Here is a 20,298-nt window from a genome sequence, read left to right on the forward strand (position 1 = left end):
CAAAAACACCGAGCCCCGCCTAGATAAGGCTATCGCCGGCATCGGCACGATAATGTTGATGCGCTCAGACTACTCGAAGTATACAGTGTTGCATGCTGTTGTCTACTCGATGCTTTCATTTCATACTGGCAGAAAAGAGTCCGCAATATTAAAGGTTAGAGCGCTCTACATACTTGCCCACAGTTCCATCTAGTTGCGCCTCCAAGACTGCGCCTTTTCCGCTCAAAACGCTCTGAATAGCCTCAGGGAGTTTCTGGGCAAGTTCGGCGACAGTAGAAGCCCGGCCAGCCCAAAGCTCTCCCCCAGCTGCAGCTTTAGCAATGCCCGAGTAATCTGGGGTCGGGGCAAATGAGATATTCAAATCTTCATTGGTAGCACGCGATCCATCTCCGTTCGGATGGACGAGTAACATGCTGCGCCGCGGCGCATTCCATCCCTTATTGTTCAGTACAATCGTCAGAACTGGGATCCCGTACCGGCGCGCAATCCAATAGACAGATCCAGGTACAGAGAAGAGGAAGGTTCCATCTCCTACAACCTGGACGACAAACTTGCCCTTGCCCGGGCCACCGTGTTGCACATCGGAGGCAAGCTTGATGCCGAGTGCACCACCCCCTGACCAGCCCAGACCACCTCCACCGCAGTTGATCCAAGAGTTGGGTAGTGTAGCACCAACTTGATCTGCGACCTGGTGGGTGAGTGTCACGGCTTCAATTGCCCATATGGTATCAACCGGGACACTTTTCCGCACCTGCGCCATCATATAGGAGACATTGAGAGGGGAACTGCCACCGCCTGCTGGGACAACAGCCAGATCGGCAATTTCTTTCCGGCGCTGGAGGTACTCTTTCTCACGGTGCTGGCCCATAGCGATGTTGTCTGTGGATCTGATGAAATGTTGAAGCGAGTTGTTGCTGGTAACATGCTCGTTGAGCTGCCTCAGAGCCGTAGTAGAATTGGCCCGGAAAGTAGCCATGGATGGGATGTAGGACACGGGCATTTGCTGCTTCAACGGATCCACATCGATATGAACAATCTTAGCAGAAGCGGAGGGTTTGAACTGGGTTGGCACCCAAGGCACGTCGCAATCGATCACCAGGATAAAATCGGCCGTTTGCACGATATCATGTCCCGGGTACCGCAAGCCTAGCCATCCAGGATGGTCGGCGGGGAAGCACATATCACTGCCCCCAGTGTCCAAGACACGGACGCCCTTGAAGTTGTTGGCGAGGGTCACCAGCTCCGTTACTGACTGGGCGTTCCGGCCAGTATAGCCAACAATCACCAGCGGGTTCTTAGCGGCCACAAGCTCAGATGTGATCAGCTCAACGCCCGATGGGGGCAATGCGGCCGGTGCCACAGGCCCCCAGTTATTCTGGATAAGCTGATATGGCTCGATATCCTCCTCCATTACCTCACGAGCTCCAACCAGATAAACGGGGCCTTGAGGATCGCTCGTTGCAAATTGTAGCGCCCGGTTGACCATCTGCTTCACATTCTTGCCAGTCTTCAACTCCCCCGCATACCGGCAGTATTGAGAAACAATCTGCTTCTGGTCTGGGACATCTTGTATCCAGTGGATATATTCGGTTCGTGAGCCTCTAGTCTCTCCCTCAATAGTGTAGGGCGAAAGTCCGGCAAAAATCAAAACTGGGGCACGCCCACAGGAGGCATTGTGCACTGCAGCCCCCAGCCCTTGGGTTCCGACATCGACGTGTACAATCACAGCTTGCGGCTTGCCAGTGAGACGAGCGTAGCCATCTGCCATTGAGAGTGCGACCATCTATATCGACTGTGTCAGGAGGTCTCATATAGGACCGATGCTAACCCAATGAGGGGATGAAAAGCTTGTATGAATGGGGTCATGAGATGATGCAATTGCTGGGTTGACGTACCTCATTTGGGCAGGTAATGATTCGTGGGAATTGGCCGTTCTTCTCCTTCTGGCCTTTCACCATTGCCTCGAGGATGGAGGGATGGTCGGAACCCAGATTAACGAAGACATGGCTGACGCCACCCTAGACTATGGTCAGAGTTACACATCACGCATTGACAAACTCCCAGGTGTCACATACCTCCCAGAGCGCCTCGAAGAAGGCAAAGGATGCAGTATAGACCCTAGCTTGCAATTAGTTGGGGACTATGGTAATCGATTAAGCACATGAACGTACATCACTCCTTTCTAATGAACGCGTTCAATATGAAAACCCGCTAGATTGGAAGACAAGGATCATGAAAGCTGAAGAAACATCAGAGAATAAGGAAGTGAGGAAAGGCGGGGCTGGGTCGCAGATAAAGCAGGGAATCTGGGGATAGTGCGGAATTGGCTTTCCCCTCGGACACAACACCGAGGTCTGCAGATGAGGAGGCGTGGGGGCATCTGCACCCCTACTCCCCATTCACACATCACCCAATCGCCACACGACTAGCTGTTGCACGGAGGTCCCCCGCATTGCGTTTCCGCGAAGGGATGCTGACAATTAGCCATGCTGCTTTCTTTTTCCTATTGTTATCCGAGGCGTTTCAGTCTCACCTGCTTCATCCGGGTTGAGGAGCTGCGGCTGCTATCCCTAGCAAGTGCAGATCCATACCGACTAGCAAAGCCGAAAATTTCAAGTTCGAATTTTGGCAATAAGAGCAGAGGCTCATCGATCTGATAGGCACTTGCTATACCAAGGGTTCAGTTCAGTTTGCGTCGGATTTAAAATGTAGAAAATTAGCTAATATCGCAGCGATCCTGGCCGCTATAAACTTGTTGTCGTGCGTCGCAACTTCCAGACGCCTCGTCCATACGGGTCCGCCACTTCTACCATGCGGACATTGTTGGTGCATCGATCAAAGCGCGTGAGGTACAAGGCTGCTATCAAAATGCACTTCGCAATCATCGCGTACGGGGTCGACCATGTTGTCTTAACTTAAGCTAGCTTCTTCTTCTTCTTCTTTTATTATTATCAATTTTCATTTTTTCTGGGCTACTGGGGCTCGCAGAGGAGCAAACATGCCATGGATTCCCATGTCTGGATGGATGGGCAACCGACCAAGCGTTGCCGGGCGCGCAATAACACGATTCCAAAAAGGGAACGGGCTAAAGGCAACGCTGCTCGGTGAGATGTGCAACTCGCTTTATATGTTCGGGCGGATCAGCTTGGTTCGCCAATAACTTTGTCCTCGGGTATTGTATGGATTCTGGGCCCGAACATTTGAGAAACGGCGTCCCGATTTACTCGGCCATGAGTAGATGAATGATTCGACGCGTGCTCGTCTAGACGAAGCCTGTGGAGAGATATGGGGTATCCGCTGTAGAGCAGCTCTCCTTCAGCTGCGCAGCTTTGTAGGAAGGAATTGTCGAAGGGCATGGAACACCGAAACAGATGGAATTGTGCACCACCTCATCGCCAACAAAAGGCAATGGTACGCAGTGTGGCAGATCGTAATCATTCTATCCAACCTGTGGTATCCGGGCTTTGAGAGACAGTATCTCAGAAGCTGCTGACAATTTGGACACAACTCCGTGGTTGACCAGCGCAACTCTGGAGCCCCTCCGGGACAGGGTCATGATTTCGCTCCGCCCGTTCTTACTCACAGTTATTTGAATTTGACCTTCGGAGCAGGGCATACTATCCACCTCAAGAACGGACCGGTCTTTCAGAGATCTTGGTTGAGTAGCCCATTGGAAATGTGCCAACCCCCAGGACGAATGCGGTTCTGAAGGCCATATTCTCGAAAATGATGCGCATGTTCTCAGACAGAGACGGGTGGAGGCAGCTTAAAGTCCCGATCTGCCAGTCATGACTTTTGTGGATCTGTTTGTGCATCCTGTAGGCCGTTCGAAAGTGTGGAGAAAAGAAACACAAAACCACTGCATTCAGAGGAAAGAGTGGTCATTCTGTCTTCAGTCGACCTTGCCAACTCCTTTCAGAGTTAGATAAACGTCTGTGCCCCATCCAAAAAGACTCTGGACCGCAATGCTCCCCCCAAAATACTCCGCGTATGCTCGACTCAGCGGCAATCCGTACCCAAGGCCCGCAATGCTGCTCAGATGACCTCCGCTGCCAGATATTGTGTTCAACGCATCCAAATTGCCGTTCTCGGAATTCAAGTCCATCTCCGAGAACGTGGTAAAACTATATGACCAGATGTGAGGAAGCACTTCCGGAGGAATCCCACCGCCCCGGTCGCGAATACGAATGGTGATGCTCTGCAACGAGGGATTCGAGGCCCCCATTGCTTCACGCGGGTACGCATCATCGTTCGCGTCGAGCTGAAACCCGATGTCGGTGTCGCCTTGAACAGGCGGCTCTTTCCCCGGGACATCTGGGGCAGCAGCAATCGTCACCTCAATGGGCTCCCGCTCATTTCCGGACTCGATAGTCGCCCGAAACGCATTCTTCAGCAATTCTGTGATGATATACTCCATGTGCACTGGAACATGGGCGAACGATGCGTCAGGCTCGCCTCCAATCACCAGACGCGGGCGCACCCCATACTTTAGTTCGCATATTTCCCCAACGAAGTCCTCGCAAAGCCGGATGATACGCGCTGGCTGTATCGCGGTATCAATCACGCCAATGTACTTCGATGGAACAGCAGTACTATCAGAGCTGCAAGGCGGCCCGTCACGGACTGGTTGTGAGGCGCAATGAAGTGCCAAGTGCTGCTCAGCGATTAACCGAGTACCGATACGCGCACGCAGGTGGGTATCCAAGAAGCGCGTGACATCTGCCGGGCAGACATACTTTCGGCATTCTAGGAACCCGCGCGCAAGCACTGGAATTGTGTTGGTATGTGTTTGCACAAGGTCCGCAAGCACTTCGCCGAATTTGTTCTCCTCTTCCAGTGTAGTGATCTGCCTCTTTTGGAATGGAAGAAGCGTTGACAGCGAATGAAGGTAATTGTGGTAGATCTTCGAGACGTTAGGGTTGGAGACGACAATGAAAGGCAGGTTCCGCAAAGCATGGATTCGGGAGGCAAGTCGTGCGGGGAGTAAGGAGAGAGTGAAGTTCGCCGACGCTAGCAGTGCGTCTTTGGATAATGGTGGGCGCCCATGCCTGTAGAATCAGTCTCTATTAGCCCGCTTCCTTCTGGACTATGCCCAAGACATACTCACCTAAGCAGATCTGCCAGTGTCAGAGGGCGACGTGGACTGGCAGCCAACTGGGCAACCTGGTCTCTAGCAGCATCACGAGTGGCCGGATGAATAGTCCAATCCCGACCCGTCTGCGACGTCGAAGCCTGACGGATCAACCGCGGCCTCGTACGCAGGAGCCTAGTATTCCCCCTTTGAAGTTGGGCCCGAAATACTGCGACCGCCATTGTATGCTTGGGAAGGGGGAAAGTGAGAGGTGTGAGCGGAGATAAGAAGAAAAGAGGGCGGTGACGGGAGAACATGCATGTTGCGGTCTGGAGTCGGATATCCTCGGCCCAAGGCAGGTACTGCTGTGACACGCCCGAACGTGTTAACCATGGGCGTATGTTTACTGAGTATTCAGGGCATGGTTGTTGTTACTTGAATCTACTATTCTACGTATGAGAGAAGTTTCCAGTTGGGTTCTTTGGTCTCACGGGGTAATCTGCCTTGAATTTATTACTTATTTATCGATGACGTCGACGTGAAGGACCCGCAATATATTTCTTGTTTGTTTCCATTAAGTGGCAGAAGGCCATTCTGCATTCGTTACTTCATTTTGATCTGCAAGAGGTTTAAGACCCTTTCAGTCAAAGACGCTCGCTGGGGAATAATATATACATAAAGGGATGAATAAAGCGGAGTAGATTCCTGACGGAATCAAACCCCGGCACTTTAAGAAAAGACCCTCCGCTGGCCCGTCTGTCGAACCGTGCTGTCACTCGTCTGATCTCAGCGATGTAGACTTGGATGTAGTCTATTACTGAGTCTTGACCTCGGTGTCCTGCTCGACGTGGATGTGGTCATTGGACTCGAGGGTGTCGACGTGGTCGTCAGGGAACTCAACGCTAATATTGGAGGGGGTGTCAGTACTCAGACCTGAGATGAGAGAGCGCCCGTGGTGGGAAGGCGGGGTAAAGTGAGAGGTGAGAGGGAGGGGGACCAGTGGGGTGCGTACACAAAGCCCTTAATGAGACTGTATTCGTGCTTGATGGTGCCGCCCTTCTCGCGCGCCTGGTCCTTGGCACTGGTAAGATAAAACTCGATTAGCGGAGACTGTCGGTGCAGATTAGGTGAAGGAAGACCAACGCGTCTAGTTGCTCAACAGGGGCATCGGGCTTCAGAGTGACCTGGGCTCGATGTTAGCACGAGACGTAGGGAACGCAAGGAAGCGTTCACTTACGTTGTAAAGAGGCATGGTTGGCTGGTGAACCGGTGGAAAGCGGTTTGAAGAAGCTTAGTGTGTGAACAAGTTGGTAGCGTAAGGTGGTGGCTGAAGTGGTGAAGGGGTGCAGAGGAGTGGTGGAGTGGCGGAGCAGGGAGAGGAGTGAGCTGAGGAGAGGTGAGAGATAAGAGCGGAGAGTGGGAGAGGGAGGGGCGATACTTTTATACTGACGGCACGCGCCGTCCACTGATAAGAGGGCGAGACTGGCGCGAGGCGCCCCGAGGGGTTTGCTTTGATCTTACGCCATTTGTTTAGCTCTGCAAGGACCTTCAACATGCCCTGTTACTACCATTTCCACTGTTTCTGACTGCGCCCTGGCAGCCTGCATGCATTCTACTTTGCGCATTGCGACACTCGGGGAGATGTTACACCACAGTGGCCTAGTCTCCGCGCAGTCTGACGTTTCGAATGTCGTGATTATCTACCAGATTTTCGGCATTGCAATGCCCCCGAATCTTGATGCCTGATGCTGAGGGATGAGTCAACTCTGCACGGGAGGTTCATGCGCCACTTGCGCACTATAATGCATACGTGGAGCTCCGTCGTCAGCGCATCCATGAAAGGAGCTGGGATCCCATCTGCGACCCAGTGTTGATGTAACAATGCGGCAGCAACGCCGATGACGCTGTTCTCCAGTCAAACGCGGGGCAGGTCACGTGGCGATACTGCAAGTCATCCCGCACGGGAAAAACTATTCCGTTTTTATGTTCATTTTATTCTCCACTGCAGACGAAGGCTAAACTCTTTACAGTCCGACATAGCCATCTTGATCGCGTGGAGGCATGCTCATTCCGTGCATCCCCTTGTATGCTGGGCTCTCCGGGGCCCTCCACCCATCCAGGATCTTCTTCTCGTCCGCCAATTGATACACCTCGACTCCCAGTGGCCGGCAAGTGGCGCCCATACCACCCTCCTTGTCGTCCCATCCCCAGTTCGAAAGGTCGCCTGCCAATGTGGTCAGTAGCTTTTCCGCTGCAGTCCGATGGGGGTGGAACCTACCGCCAGGGCACGCAGATAGCGCGCAAAGAACATCTACCTCGGCAAAGAACTCAAAATACTCTCCTGGCTTCGCGGGGGAGGTCTCCATAAAGTATCTTCCTTCCTCGTCCAGCCCGGTTACCTGGAACACGTTCAACACGTCATGGACATCAAGCTCGGTCAATCCGTAGGGAGCCACCGATCGGGTCAGATTGGAATGGCAATGGAAGTCAAATGTCTCGCCGCCCATCAGGAGATTCACGTAGGGGTCGCAGCGAGTACCCAGCAAATCATGTACTCGGCCGCCAAATTGCGTAGTTCCAAACACCACCTCTGATTTCCGCTTCCCATCTGGGCCCAGCACATTATGCAACTGCCCGCCACCTAGCGAGTCACCTGTGATGCTCACCAGGGGACGAAGATATGGTAGATTGGACCAGAGGCGGTCACCCACGGAGACGTGAGAAGCGTGGATCTGTCGGGTACGCGCAGCCCACATTCGTTCCCGCGGATTGTTCGCGTTCCAGATATTCAGATCACCGACTTGCGGCCCCTTGGGCGTGGTCAGACGGCAGACGTGACCGGCAGGCACAACCCATGCCTGTCCCGAACATGGTCGGATGGTAAATGAGTCTTTGGGGACTCGTGCGGCAGGATCGGATGCGGTCTTGGAGATCGTTTGGTAAAGCTGCGATGTCGCATGGATCCCCGAGTCCGGGGCGGAATCATAAGCGGGCGGAGGTCGACGAGCGGCAGACATCTTCGAGGATTTAGTTACACGATTGCTGGATTTTAACGCGATTAGAGCGTCCTCGAGTGCAGAAAGATGCCACCAGTAGCCCTCCAGGCCCTGGGAAAGCACTCCATTATATAAGGACTTCTACGTCGTCGGGACATTGCCGTTATCTGGGCTCCATAGCTGAGGCTTGCCCCGCATAGTTAGCTACGAGAGGTTGATTGACCGGCCTATCGCCATAAGTTGCCTAAATCGCACTAATTAGACGGGAGAAAACACGGAGTCTTGGGTAAATGAGTGACAAACCGGCCTGTCAGCTCACTTACCCTATCCCAACGGCTTTGCAGGGCGGGGAATGCCTTACTAGAATACATCGCCCTGATGGAAGGGCCATCCCTTATCACCTCGGATCCGGGCCCGCGGGGCGATAAGAGCGTGACCCGACTGCCTGACTGCCTCAGGCGACAACAAAAGCCCCTACACGCTAAACCCCAAAGCGACAACTTTTTCTGGGCCGGTGCCATATTTTCCCGCCCCGAAATAATAATTTTGGATCGGGCAGTTGAAGACGCAGCTTGCAGTTGCCTCGACGCCTGTGCTTTTCTCTTTGGAATTTTAGCGGGAGAGAAGTTGTGAGGTCCTGGACCTCTTGTACTCCACCATGGAGCAGCAATCAAATAGGGCGCATCGCCCAGCAAAGGAGAAGAAGAAGTTTGAAGGTACGCCTCCAAAGCGCTTCCAGGATTAAATCTGCGGAGATCGCTTTTGCGCACCGATTGAAAAACGCAAACCGTGCTGACAATATAACCGCTACAGGGTCAAACCCGAAAGCTTTTGCGTATTCCAATCCCGGAAAACTCAGCAAGCAGGCCGCCCGATCGCAAGATGTACGTTTACAAATTATTCGAGTCATTCGAAGCTGGTACGCAGACGCTGACTCGATTTGCTGCTTTAGGTGAGGGAAAAGAGGCTGCATGTCCCTCAGGTTGATCGCATGCCCGAGGAGGCTCCTCCGACGGTAGTGGCAATCGTCGGACCTTCAGGTGTAAGTTGCAACCTCAATTCGCAAGTCCAGGGTCAAGTCAATACTGACAAACATTCTTTGCTCTGCGCCTACAGGTCGGCAAGACAACTCTCCTCAAGTCCTTGATTCGCCGCTATACCAAGCAGACCCTGAGCTCGCCGCAAGGCCCGCTTACCGTCGTGACCACCAAGCGCAAGCGTCTCACGTTTTTGGAATGTCCCTCCGATTCCCTTGCAGCCATGATCGATGTGGCCAAGATCGCCGATATCGTCCTGCTGATGATCGATGGAAACTACGGTTTCGAGATGGAGACTATGGAGTTTTTGAACGCTCTGTCCACAAGTGGTATGCCCGGCAATGTATTCGGTATCCTTACCCACCTCGATCTTTTCAAGAAGCAGAGCACGCTGCGAATGACCAAGAAGCGCCTGAAGCACCGTTTCTGGAGCGAGCTTTACCAGGGCGCAAAGCTCTTCTATCTCTCGGGCGTGATCAATGGCCGCTATCCCGACCGCGAAGTCCACAACCTTTCTCGGTTCTTGTCGGTCATGAAGAACCCGCGCCCGCTTGTGTGGCGTAATTCCCACCCTTATGCTCTCGCAGATCGCTTCTTGGATATCACTCCTCCTACTCAGATTGAAGAGAATCCCAAGTGCGACCGTACTGTTGCGCTGTATGGCTACCTTCGAGGTACCAATTTCCCAGCTCAGGGTGCACGAGTACACGTTCCCGGTGTTGGTGATCTTACAGTCTCCGGTATCGAGGGGCTTCCCGACCCCTGTCCGACTCCCTATATGGACCAGCAGGTCGCCAAAGCAAGTGGAAAGTCCCACAGGCGTAAGCTGGGCGAGAAGCAGAAACTGCTGTTTGCTCCTATGTCTGATGTTGGCGGTGTGCTGGTTGACAAGGATGCGGTCTATATTGATATCAAGACCAACACCTTTGACCGTGACTCCGATGAGGAGTCCGATGGCGAGAACCGTGGATTTGGGGAGAAACTCGTGGTTGGCCTGCAGGGTGAACGACGATTGCTTGGTGAGGACGATCAGGGCATCCGTCTCTTCCGTGGCGGTGAAACAATTGCACAGGGAGAGGAGGGTGATGAAACTGGCCGGAAACACAAGCGCCATGCCCGCATTGCTGACGGCGAGCGTGTCACTGAGGTCGTATCCGACGACGACGATGGCCAGGAAAGTGATGAGGATGAGGAGGATCTTGACGGCGAGCAGGGTGAAGATGATGATGACCTTAGCGGCGAGGAGGAAGATGAGGTCGACGTATCCGCTCCGGCGGACTTTGAAACCAGCTTCAAGGAGCGTCAAAATGGAAGCTCTCATCGCGAGGAAGAAGATGTTGCTTTCGCCGACAGCGATTCTGACCTTGGCTCGATCTCATCGGTCGACGACCAGGACCTGGACAGCGACGATGAGGACGACGAAGAAGAAGAAGATGAAGATGATGAGGACGAGGAGGATGAGGAGGGGAATGCCCGGTGGAAGGATAATATGTTGGCCAAAGCCAAGGCTCTCCATGGAAAGCGGCCAGCATTCCGGGTCAACGACTTGTCCCGCATGATCTACGACGAGTCAATTACTCCCGTCGACGTTGTACAGCAGTGGCGTGGTGTCGGGGACGGAGACGAGGAAGACGAGTCTGACATCGAAGCTGAAGAAGGCGATGATTTCTTCAAGAAGACCGACAATGAGAAGCAAGATCAAGCCGACTACCGAGCTGTTCCTGAGTACGACTATGAGGAGCTGGAGCGGAAGTGGCGAGATGAGGAGCTTATTGAGTCTTTGAGACGCCGTTTTGTCACCGCTAAGCTCGGCGGTGGTGGCTCGGATGATGAGCTTGAAGAGGGAGATCTCGACGACCTCGATTCAGACGACGAGGGCGATGGCGCTTTCGAAGATTTGGAGACCGGCGAGGTCTTCGATGGATTCGATGATGACGAAGCCGAAGACGGAGAAGGTGACGAGGATGAGGGCGAAGAGAAGGAAGCTGAAGGCCCTGTTGACATTGAGGCTGAGCGAGAGCGCAATGCCAAGAGGAAGGAAGAGCTCAAACTCCGCTTCGAAGAAGAAGATCGTGAGGGTTTCGCAAACGCCAAAGATGGCCAGCGGGACGGTCTCGAGGGTGAATTCGGCGAAGACGACTGGTACGATTTGCAGAAGGCGAAGATGCAGAAGCAGCTTGACATCAACCGCGCCGAGTTCGACAACCTCGACCCGGGCTCGCGTGCACGAGCTGAAGGTTACAAAGCCGGAACGTATGCGCGGATTGTTCTCGAAAATGTGCCTTACGAGTTCGCCTCCAAGTTCAACCCTCGCTTCCCTGTCATCGTTGGTGGTCTGGCTCCCACCGAGGACCGCTTCGGTTACGTGCAGATACGTATCAAGCGCCACCGCTGGCACAAAAAGATTTTGAAGAGCAATGATCCTTTGATCTTCTCGTTGGGCTGGCGTCGATTCCAGTCGTTGCCTATCTACAGCACCTCTGACAGTCGAACCCGGAACCGTATGCTGAAGTATACACCCGAGCATATGCACTGTTTCGGAGTCTTCTACGGTCCACTTGTGGCTCCCAATACCGGTTTCTGCTGTGTCCAGTCCTTCTCGAACAAAAACCCGGGCTTCCGCATTGCCGCGACCGGTGTCGTTTTGAGCGTGGACGAGCACACGGAGATTGTTAAGAAGCTGAAGCTCACTGGTGTTCCTTACAAGATTTTCAAGAACACCGCCTTCATCAAAGACATGTTCAACTCCTCTCTCGAGATTGCCAAGTTCGAGGGTGCTTCCATCAAAACAGTCTCGGGTATCCGTGGTCAGATCAAGAGAGCGCTGAGTAAACCTGAAGGCTACTACCGTGCGACATTTGAGGACAAGATCCTGATGAGTGACATCGTCTTCCTGCGCGCATGGTACCCGATCAAGCCCCATCGCTTCTACAACCCAGTCACCAACCTGCTCGACCAAGAGGAGGGTGCCACAGCTGACAGTGGCTGGCAGGGAATGCGGTTGACCGGTGAAGTTCGCCGCGACCAGGGTATACCCACACCCATGAACAAGGACTCGGCATACCGCAAGATTGAGCGACAAGAGCGTCACTTCAACCCTCTTCGTGTTCCGAAGCAGCTGGCTGCCGAACTCCCCTTCAAGTCGCAGATCACCAAGATGAAGAAGCACAAGGACAAGACGTACATGCAGAAGCGTGCTGTTGTTCTGGGTGGCGAGGAGAAGAAGGCTCGCGATCTCATGCAGAAGCTGACTACCATGCGCAACGAGAAGCAGGCCAAGCGTGCTGCTAAGCAGGAGGAGCGCCGCAAGGTCTACCGTGCCAAGGTGGCTGACAGTCTGGAGAAGAAGAATGCTCGTGAGAGACGGGAGCGCGATGATTATTGGCGGCGCGAGGGCAAGAAGCGCAAGAATGATGATGAATCCGGTGGTGGTGGTGGCGGCAAGAAGCGCAGGTGATCGAGATGATATTTTGTACATGTCATGGACGGGCATGGATATCCTTTACTCTGCATAGATGGCGTTCGTGCACAAAAAAATATACCGCTTGTATATGATTTCACACTTCCCTTTCTCCATCCCTTTTTCCCGAAGAAAATGAATTGTCTGCGACCAACAGTATACTACAAGGTTACAATAATAGTAAAGCTCTAAATGTAATTCTTAATCAAGTCTTTGCAGTGATGAACCACGTACTTTCGAAAGCGGGAGCATCGGATGAGACACTTTTAGTCCCTGTCGTTTGATTGTAGGTAATCGCTGACGATGCATCCTCCAAGCGAGCTAAGCAAACGCTAATTAGAGCATGATGATTGTGATGGGCAGTTTTCGTCTCCCTCCTAGTTCATTTGTCGTGTTTCACCGAATGTAACTAGCCTCAAGCTAGTAGGACTTGAAGGCGCTAGCAACGTTTGCTTCGCTTTATGTCAGCACTACTCCTCGATACGCCACCGCGTTCGTCAATCTCTCTACATGAAACGCCCGTTCGATAGTTTGGTGCCGCCCGGATATGTACCCCTGGAGGTAGTGGACCCAACGTGTCGCTTATCATGCCTGTAGTTGAATTTGAAAGGATTCCCTCGTACGCCCTAGCTATGTCATCGGCGCCGCTTGTACTATCTGACGGAGATATAACTGATACACTGCCAAGTATTAGCGAAATCTATTGGTGGATTTTGGAAAACAGACCAAGCGAGATTGTCCGGATGGAACAGGCTATAGGGCATCCAGAGTGCGGCCTGGTTCCTGCAGTGGACTTCGCGTGTCTACGCAGTGAACAAGCTTGAATCGAGTCCAGCCTATGTGGATGTATAAGAAGTTTCAACCCCCTCGAATCCAGGTGGTCCTAGGGCTTCCGTTCTCATCGTTCTTTTCTGCCTTCTGTCATTCACTTATTCGTTCATTACCCATTCAATTCGTTCAAAATGCGCCGTGCGCTTTTTCTCTCTCTTGTTCCCATGGTCCTGGGGTGTAATAACCCCGCGAGTCATGCCTGTGCTTCGGCGTATACTGCATCCAGCTCTGCGGCTGCCGCTTTTTGTGCTACGTTCACTGCTAGCACCGTGACTGCCACTACTGGCCTTCCAAGCTTTGCTTCTGCTTGTGATTTCAAGACCCGGTCTCTCTCGAGTGCCTGCAGCTGCCTCGACACGGCTTGGGCTACTGCCGGGTCAGGAGTAAGTTCTCATTCGCATCTACAAGCGCACAACTAATACAGATCAGCCTGGCGTGGCACCAGCCAGTGCGGTTACGACCAGCGCAATTACTACCAGCACGGTATCTGCCGTTCCAAGCGAGTCGCCCCTTAGCTCGAAGACTACCCTTGTGACGACCACCCGTCCGGTTTCCTCCACCTCGTCGAGTGACGTCCTGACCACGACTGAGGCGCCTACAACTACTCGGGTCTCCAGTGCTGTAGCCGCATCCTCTACTGGAGAGGGAAATACCTGCGTTGTGTCGGAATACGCCTCCCTCTCTTCTGCTGTCGCATCTTGCACCAATATCGTGCTGTCCAACCTTTATGCCCCTCCCTCAAGCACTATTGATCTGCAGAGCCTTCAGACTGGCGCCACTGTGACGTTCGCGGGTACCACGGTAAGCAATTACACAAGATATGGCGTTTAACTTACTGATCATACAAAGACCTTTGGAGACACCTATGATAATGACTTTGATCCCATTGTCGTCTCCGGACACGGTATCACTATCACCGGCGCCGATGGCCACGTCATCGAAGGCAACGGTGCTGCATATTGGGATGGAGAGGGCTCCAACGGTGGGCAGGATAAGTCAGTTACCAGTGCTATGACCATTGCTCGTCATCCCTAATTGGAGTGCCCAGGCCCGACCACTTCTTCGTCGTCAAGAAGACCTACAATTCCAAGATCACCAATTTGAATATCATGAACTGGCCTGTCCACTGCTTTTCTATCACTGGCAGCCAGCAGTTGACCATTTCTGGTCTTGTTCTGAACAACACTGCCGGAGACGAGCCGAATTCTGCTAGTGGTGATGATCCTGCCGCTCACAACAGTGACGGCTTCGACATATCGTCTAGCGACTACGTTACCCTAGAGAACATTGAAGTTTACAACCAGGATGACTGTGTTGCCGTTACTAGTGGGACTGAGATTGTGGTGGACAACCTGTACTGCTCTGGAGGCCACGGCCTCAGCATTGGATCGGTTGGTGGCAAGAGCAACAACACCGTTGCTGGAGTCACTTTCAAGAACTCGCAGGTGGTGAACAGCGAGAACGGCTGCCGCATCAAGTCCAATGCCGACACGACTGGCAGTGTAAGTTGACACTACACAAATTAGAGCCCTCTTTCTTGACAGCTAAGAGGACTGACACTGCATACAGGTGAGCAATATTGTGTACCAGAATATTACTCTCTCTGGAATCACCGACTACGGCATCGACGTCCAACAGGACTACCTTAATGGTGGCGCTACCGGCGACCCAACTAATGGCGTCTCCATCAGTGGTGTCACTTTCGATAATGTCAAGGGGACAGCGACCGACGATGCCTACGACTACTACATCCTCTGCGGTTCGGACAGCTGCTCGGACTTCACCTTCACGGATGTTTCCATCACTGGTGGCGGTGAGACTAGCAGCTGCAATTATCCTTCTAGCGGCTGCCCTTAAGATAGTCGTGACGATTCCTTTTGGAATTGGGTTGGCGGGAGCTTGAGCCTTTCTACTTTCTTCTTCTCTTCGATGCAGATGACACTGCAGTGTCACTATTGAACAGCACCGTTTAGAATCGAGACATCTTTAATATTTCCCTTCCTACCTCTTCCAACCTCCTTCACAATTTCATCAATTGAAAATCTTTCTCATTATATTTTTGTCTTCCGCAAGTAGCTCCGTCCCACGTGACCGTGTCTCGCACGCGTCGCCGCAGGAAGGGAAGCCGAAGGGCGACGACACTATCGACTCCCACTCGAGAACTTTTGGGCCTACACAGAACTCGTCATCTGCTTCAGATAATATTCATGTTGCCTGACTCTTCAAGGTCCCCGAATTACTTCTCGTCGTAAATCACACGGCTGTGCACTGCGGCGTGTCTGCGTTCCCCACCCTCGGAGGCTGCTAGTTGACCGTTTTACCGCTCGTGCTCAACCTTGCGCGTGCTGGTCGATCGCCACTGGATCGGGCAGATGCTCCTGGCACCCGCAACAAGTGCCACTGCACCCTCCCGCCGGTCCTCGTCGTTATTAAGATCCCGACCGTTGGTCTAGCACGCTTCCTGGTCACTCCACGTCGGACATTCCCGGTGCCGTCTCGATGCGGTGACTCGGCGCAAGCAGCTACGTCCTGCGTGTTTAGACTCACCGGCGCGGCCGCGTCATTTGGCCATTGAAGCTCGGTCGCGTACGTTTGTCTTCAATTCTTGTCTCTGATTTTACCTCGTCCTCCCGCAACCCTCCCTTCGTCATGAACGACAGTTACCATGTCCCGTCGAGTCGCGGGTTTCCTTATGTGGAGGACAGCGCGAACACCGAGTCCGTGACCTTGAACACATCGACTGTGCGAGCGCCAGGGGAACCGGCTCGCGCGGAACACATTCAGGTTCCACGATCACCTCAGCTTTCGTCGCTACACGTAAATGGATTGAATGCGGGGATCGAGGACAAGAAAGACCACAGCGTCTACGTTGAGTCCTCCGAGCGTGGTAGCGACACCTCCGTTGATGGTCAACAGCCAGAACTACACTCCGCGAGCGCCTTCACATACTCCGTGCCCAGCCTACCTACCTCTTTAGTGAATGACTGCCATCGAAATACAGAGCTAGGCAACCCTCGCTTCCTCGCCGAGAACTCCCAATCGCCACGAACAGAGCCGAAGCTGGAGAACTCCCAGGAATCGTTGCACAATTTGCCTGTCAATGGAAATGGAGTACATGGTCTTCATCTACTGAAGTCTGAACACAGTAGCAATGGCTGTTCACCTCCAGTTCGATCACCAAAACATCACACCTCACAATCGGAACTCGGCATGCAGTTCGCTCCTGGACACAAGAGGACAGCAACCGGAGACATTAAAGATATTTCGTCGCACCTTCTGGCACCGCAACTCTCCGAGGTTAATCGGCTTTCGCGACGTCGTTCGAAGAGCACAGGCTCACCAACACACGGGAGCCGAATCGCACAGGTAAGTTCCATTTCAGGCTTCCGAATGAGCATTCGTTGATGCGTATATAGTTGTCCGTTCATATCCGCACACGACTGTCCTATGCGGCGGCTAAGATAGAAAAATCCCGACAGTCACAAAGCAGTCCCCAGCTTGCGCTGCATGGACTGGACAATCTATCTTCTCTAGACTCACAAACTACAAGTGGCATTGCATCACCATCTACCTCAAACCCGGCATCTCATCCTCAACGCAACTCACACACCTCAATCCCTCGACCCTTTCCATCTCATCACCGCACACAATCAGCGATTTCTTCGCCTGGCAAACTTCTTCCCATTCCAAAACTAGCTCCGCCTGTCGATATCGTCACTTCCAATGGAGATACACGGCGGCGACGACCGAATCCAAACGAATCAACCTCAAAGCCCCTTTTTGGCAGCCCTTATGCTCGTCATCGACGACACCATTCCACTCAGGCAACCTCGTTTTCTCATTCAATGGGTGGCTCACCATCGGTCGTGGGGCCGGGGACGCCATCTATCCCACCATCGTCCCGTGCGCCTACGTCTTCCCAAGAAGGCATCTATGGGTCACGAACCCATTCTCAGAATACCTTGATGGAACAGGATGCAATTGAAACCCTTCTGTTCATGTCCAGCCCCGAAAACTCGGGCTACCGCTCTAGCCCAAGGCCGTTACAGCCTCCAGCTACACAGAGGAGCCTAAATGAATCGATCTATTCCCATCATGATGGAGTCAGATCACAACAAAGCCAAGGCTCACAAAGCAACGACTCGCAGAATAGTGGGGATCTGAAGAACGGCCATCTCAGCCTGGGACTAGAAGCCCGCGCGGGAGATGAGATTGATCGCATTTTGGACCAGATGGAAAGCGATAGCGAGGATGATGCTCGATATGCATCTCACCGCCTCAATGTCAAAACACAGTTCAGAGGACATCAGGGACGTCCAAGGTGATTCTTGGCTTACTAGAGTCAATCGTTCCTTGCTTACGTTTGCTGGAACGAAGGTTTTGGGGTCATATTGCATGCAGTCTTCCTGCCATCTAGACCAACTGCAATCGCATCAACAATGCATATCCATCCATTGATGAAACGTAGAATTGGAAATTTTCGCTTTTACATTTAGTAACGGTGTTGGAGGTTGGCAAATTCATATTCTGTCTATTCGTATGCAAGGGTCATTTATATACATGAGTCTATGTCTAGTTGATAATTACGGAAATGCTATGATCAGGTCATGAGTACTTTCATCATCGCTTAATGTGCGAGTTCCTATTACTGTATTAGTACATATGCGACACTTGAGGAAAAGGTGCACTTACGCTAGCCATTTTACTCTTCGCCCGGATCCTAGGCCCGTAGAAGGCCAACACCCAGGGGACAAGGGTGAGCAGGGCGCCCTACATTCAGCAGTTAGTGGTTTGTCCAGCGATTGAAGCCGGGGACAGCTTACAATTCCACCTAGAAGACTGGATGCTGCGGGGTATCCTAGGTTGGTAAACATGGCAGCTGTCACCAGTGGGAAAACGCCACCGAGCAAATTACGGCCTGCAGAGTGGTTAGCAAAACGGCCAACATGCCTTCTTTACGACTGGGGCTGATGACTTACAGCAAGACTGTGCCGCAATTGCCGAACTGGCGTATCGGTGGTATGTGTCGGCAAGATAGTTGAAGGTCGCCAGATAAATCGAAAAGATGCCCATAGTCGCGCACCCAACAGCCATGGAGGGCACAATCCAGTGAACCGACGGGTAAGAGGTCCAACCGAACCAGAACAGGCCGATAGGAAGGAGAACAGACTCGACGCAGACGTAATATAGGCGTCCTTCAGCAGATGAGGAGGCACAACCAAATCGAGCGGCAATCTTCTCTTGCGAGATACTGATTATGGTGATGAGAAGGACGCCGACACACATGGCTAAGATTGGATTAGTATGAGAGTTCACAGCTTAAGAGAGTGGGCCACCGTAGCATACATGTGAATACAGCACCCGTCTGCTCGAGATTGAAATGGTGATTCGTGCGGAAGACGAGTGGGACGGAGCTGAACTGCAGGTAGAGGGTAGCCCAGCTGAAGGACACCCAGATGGAGAAAAAGAAAACGACCGGCTCGGTGAACAACATGTCTATATTGATGACGAGTTAGCACAAGAGTGAGCACGAGCTGGTTGTAGAAAGACTCACGGAAAGGCCGGTACACCGAGATCTGAATCATGTTGGCGAGCGACGTCCGCTGCTCATCGCTCTTGACCTTCCATCGAATCCGGCGAACAGTCTTTGCGTCGGATGCATCCTCGCTGGGCATCAGCACGCCGTAGTGGCCAGCCTCCTCAAGCTTCTCATAGTAGATATTTAACTTCTGAGCCTTCCGGCTGAGCAGAACACTGCCACGGGTCTCTTTGAAAAACACGAAGATGATTACAACGAAGGCAGCCGAGACGATTGCATGCGAGTAGTATATCCATCGCCAGGTAGTGTGGGTCACGATTACACCCGCGAGCATAGGTGCCAAACCGGTACCGAAGAGCGCGGCACCAGAGAAGAGGGCCATCGGAGTGTTGCGATCTTGGGCGTGGTAGATGTCACTGATGACGCCGCCAACCATGGTCGAGAAGGTAGCTGCGACATTATTAGAACCATGCAACTGCAATATTTTGATCGGATAGAGGGTTACATACAACCTGCAGCACCCTGAAAGAAACGAGCGACTAACAATCCAGCGAATGAGTGTGTTCCTCCACATGCAATAAGCATAGCTATCAAGGTGGGTTAGTAGAGTGCCAACCAACTTAAACGAGGAGACCAACATACCAACAAAGACAATACCGCTTGCGACGAAAATTGGCCTGCGTCCATTGATTTCCGAAAAGGGTGCCAGAACCATGGGTGCCAGGGCAAAGCCAACGCAGAAGATGGTGATGCTCAGGTTATACACAACCGAGCTAATTCCCCACTCTTTGCACAACTCTTCCGATGCAGGGCTCACTTCGCCTGCCGAATAACCAGCTAACGCCGTCACCGCACAGGAAATGTAGGTCATCATCGACTTGCGCCATTTCGGCCATAGAAACGGCGAAGTATATTTCTTTAAGCTGGGTGCCTCTGGCGGCGCGGCCTGGCCGGGGCGAGGAGGCAGAGTGATGCATGGCGTCGGCAGCGGCGTTTCGAGTTCAAGATACAGATGTTCGATCTCCTGGGGCTCGACCAGAGACTCAGGGCTGGCCTCGCGTTTTTCCATTGTGACAAAGGGCCCAGGTTTGGAGAACTCCGTCGCGCCGAGGGCCACGTAGGACTTAGTTATGTACTGTCCTTGGGGATAGCTATGACCTCTCTCTTGTCTTGGCGACTGGTCCTCACTTTGGGGACGTTTCGGCCTTTTAAAGCCAGGGCTTCTCCGACATTTCAATGTGGGCCCTGGACTCAGACTCATCCGCAAAAAAAAAATAAAAGAATTGGAGAAGCCCTAGTGATAAGGAGTAGTGGCGGCCCCACCCAGCTATGAATCTTGATGAAGCAATAGAGATCGGATCTGT

At 52.7% G+C, this 20,298-nt stretch overlaps 8 protein-coding genes across 8 annotated transcripts; 3 read left to right on the plus strand and 5 right to left on the minus strand.

Annotated features, from left to right (window-relative positions):
* Positions 1–148: 148 nt before the first annotated feature.
* On the minus strand, positions 149–2,117 carry N7482_004041 (uncharacterized protein; the record flags this gene model as incomplete). Its single annotated transcript, XM_056686166.1, has 3 exons — positions 149–1,783; positions 1,896–2,018; positions 2,076–2,117. Coding segments are annotated over 3 exons (1,800 nt in total), but the record flags the coding sequence as incomplete, so codon positions are not given.
* Positions 2,118–3,892: 1,775 nt separating this feature from the next.
* N7482_004042 (alpha-ketoacid dehydrogenase kinase family protein) lies at positions 3,893–5,313 on the minus strand (the record flags this gene model as incomplete). Its single annotated transcript, XM_056686167.1, has 2 exons — positions 3,893–5,048; positions 5,108–5,313. 2 exons carry the CDS (start codon positions 5,311–5,313, stop codon positions 3,893–3,895), a joined length of 1,362 nt encoding a protein of 453 aa, XP_056544909.1.
* Positions 5,314–5,885: 572 nt separating this feature from the next.
* N7482_004043 (uncharacterized protein) lies at positions 5,886–6,323 on the minus strand (the record flags this gene model as incomplete). The annotated part of the gene is made up of 4 exons (XM_056686168.1): positions 5,886–5,973; positions 6,084–6,152; positions 6,215–6,255; positions 6,309–6,323. 4 exons carry the CDS (start codon positions 6,321–6,323, stop codon positions 5,886–5,888), a joined length of 213 nt encoding a protein of 70 aa, XP_056544910.1.
* A 772-nt stretch (positions 6,324–7,095) lies between these two features.
* Positions 7,096–8,088, minus strand: N7482_004044 (urea carboxylase-associated family protein; the record flags this gene model as incomplete). The annotated part of the gene is made up of 1 exon (XM_056686169.1): positions 7,096–8,088. The coding sequence occupies one exon, from the start codon at positions 8,086–8,088 to the stop codon at positions 7,096–7,098; it is 993 nt and encodes a 330-aa protein (XP_056544911.1).
* A 637-nt stretch (positions 8,089–8,725) lies between these two features.
* On the plus strand, positions 8,726–12,561 carry N7482_004045 (GTPase BMS1; the record flags this gene model as incomplete). Its single annotated transcript, XM_056686170.1, has 4 exons — positions 8,726–8,783; positions 8,881–8,951; positions 9,020–9,109; positions 9,184–12,561. The coding sequence occupies 4 exons, from the start codon at positions 8,726–8,728 to the stop codon at positions 12,559–12,561; spliced, it is 3,597 nt and encodes a 1,198-aa protein (XP_056544912.1).
* Positions 12,562–13,526: 965 nt separating this feature from the next.
* On the plus strand, positions 13,527–15,252 carry N7482_004046 (glycoside hydrolase family 28 protein; the record flags this gene model as incomplete). The annotated part of the gene is made up of 5 exons (XM_056686171.1): positions 13,527–13,778; positions 13,825–14,196; positions 14,245–14,390; positions 14,444–14,897; positions 14,965–15,252. The coding sequence occupies 5 exons, from the start codon at positions 13,527–13,529 to the stop codon at positions 15,250–15,252; spliced, it is 1,512 nt and encodes a 503-aa protein (XP_056544913.1).
* A 792-nt stretch (positions 15,253–16,044) lies between these two features.
* On the plus strand, positions 16,045–17,720 carry N7482_004047 (uncharacterized protein; the record flags this gene model as incomplete). Its single annotated transcript, XM_056686172.1, has 2 exons — positions 16,045–16,761; positions 16,812–17,720. The coding sequence occupies 2 exons, from the start codon at positions 16,045–16,047 to the stop codon at positions 17,718–17,720; spliced, it is 1,626 nt and encodes a 541-aa protein (XP_056544914.1).
* Positions 17,721–18,022: 302 nt separating this feature from the next.
* On the minus strand, positions 18,023–20,003 carry N7482_004048 (uncharacterized protein; the record flags this gene model as incomplete). Its single annotated transcript, XM_056686173.1, has 8 exons — positions 18,023–18,037; positions 18,088–18,165; positions 18,219–18,313; positions 18,375–18,683; positions 18,742–18,891; positions 18,950–19,384; positions 19,444–19,521; positions 19,577–20,003. 8 exons carry the CDS (start codon positions 20,001–20,003, stop codon positions 18,023–18,025), a joined length of 1,587 nt encoding a protein of 528 aa, XP_056544915.1.
* Positions 20,004–20,298: the final 295 nt, after the last annotated feature.

The sequence above is a fragment of the Penicillium canariense genome (assembly GCF_028826845.1).
Source record: "Penicillium canariense strain IBT 26290 chromosome Unknown utg000002l_segment0_segment0, whole genome shotgun sequence".
In the NCBI taxonomy this organism is placed as follows: domain Eukaryota; kingdom Fungi; phylum Ascomycota; class Eurotiomycetes; order Eurotiales; family Aspergillaceae; genus Penicillium; species Penicillium canariense.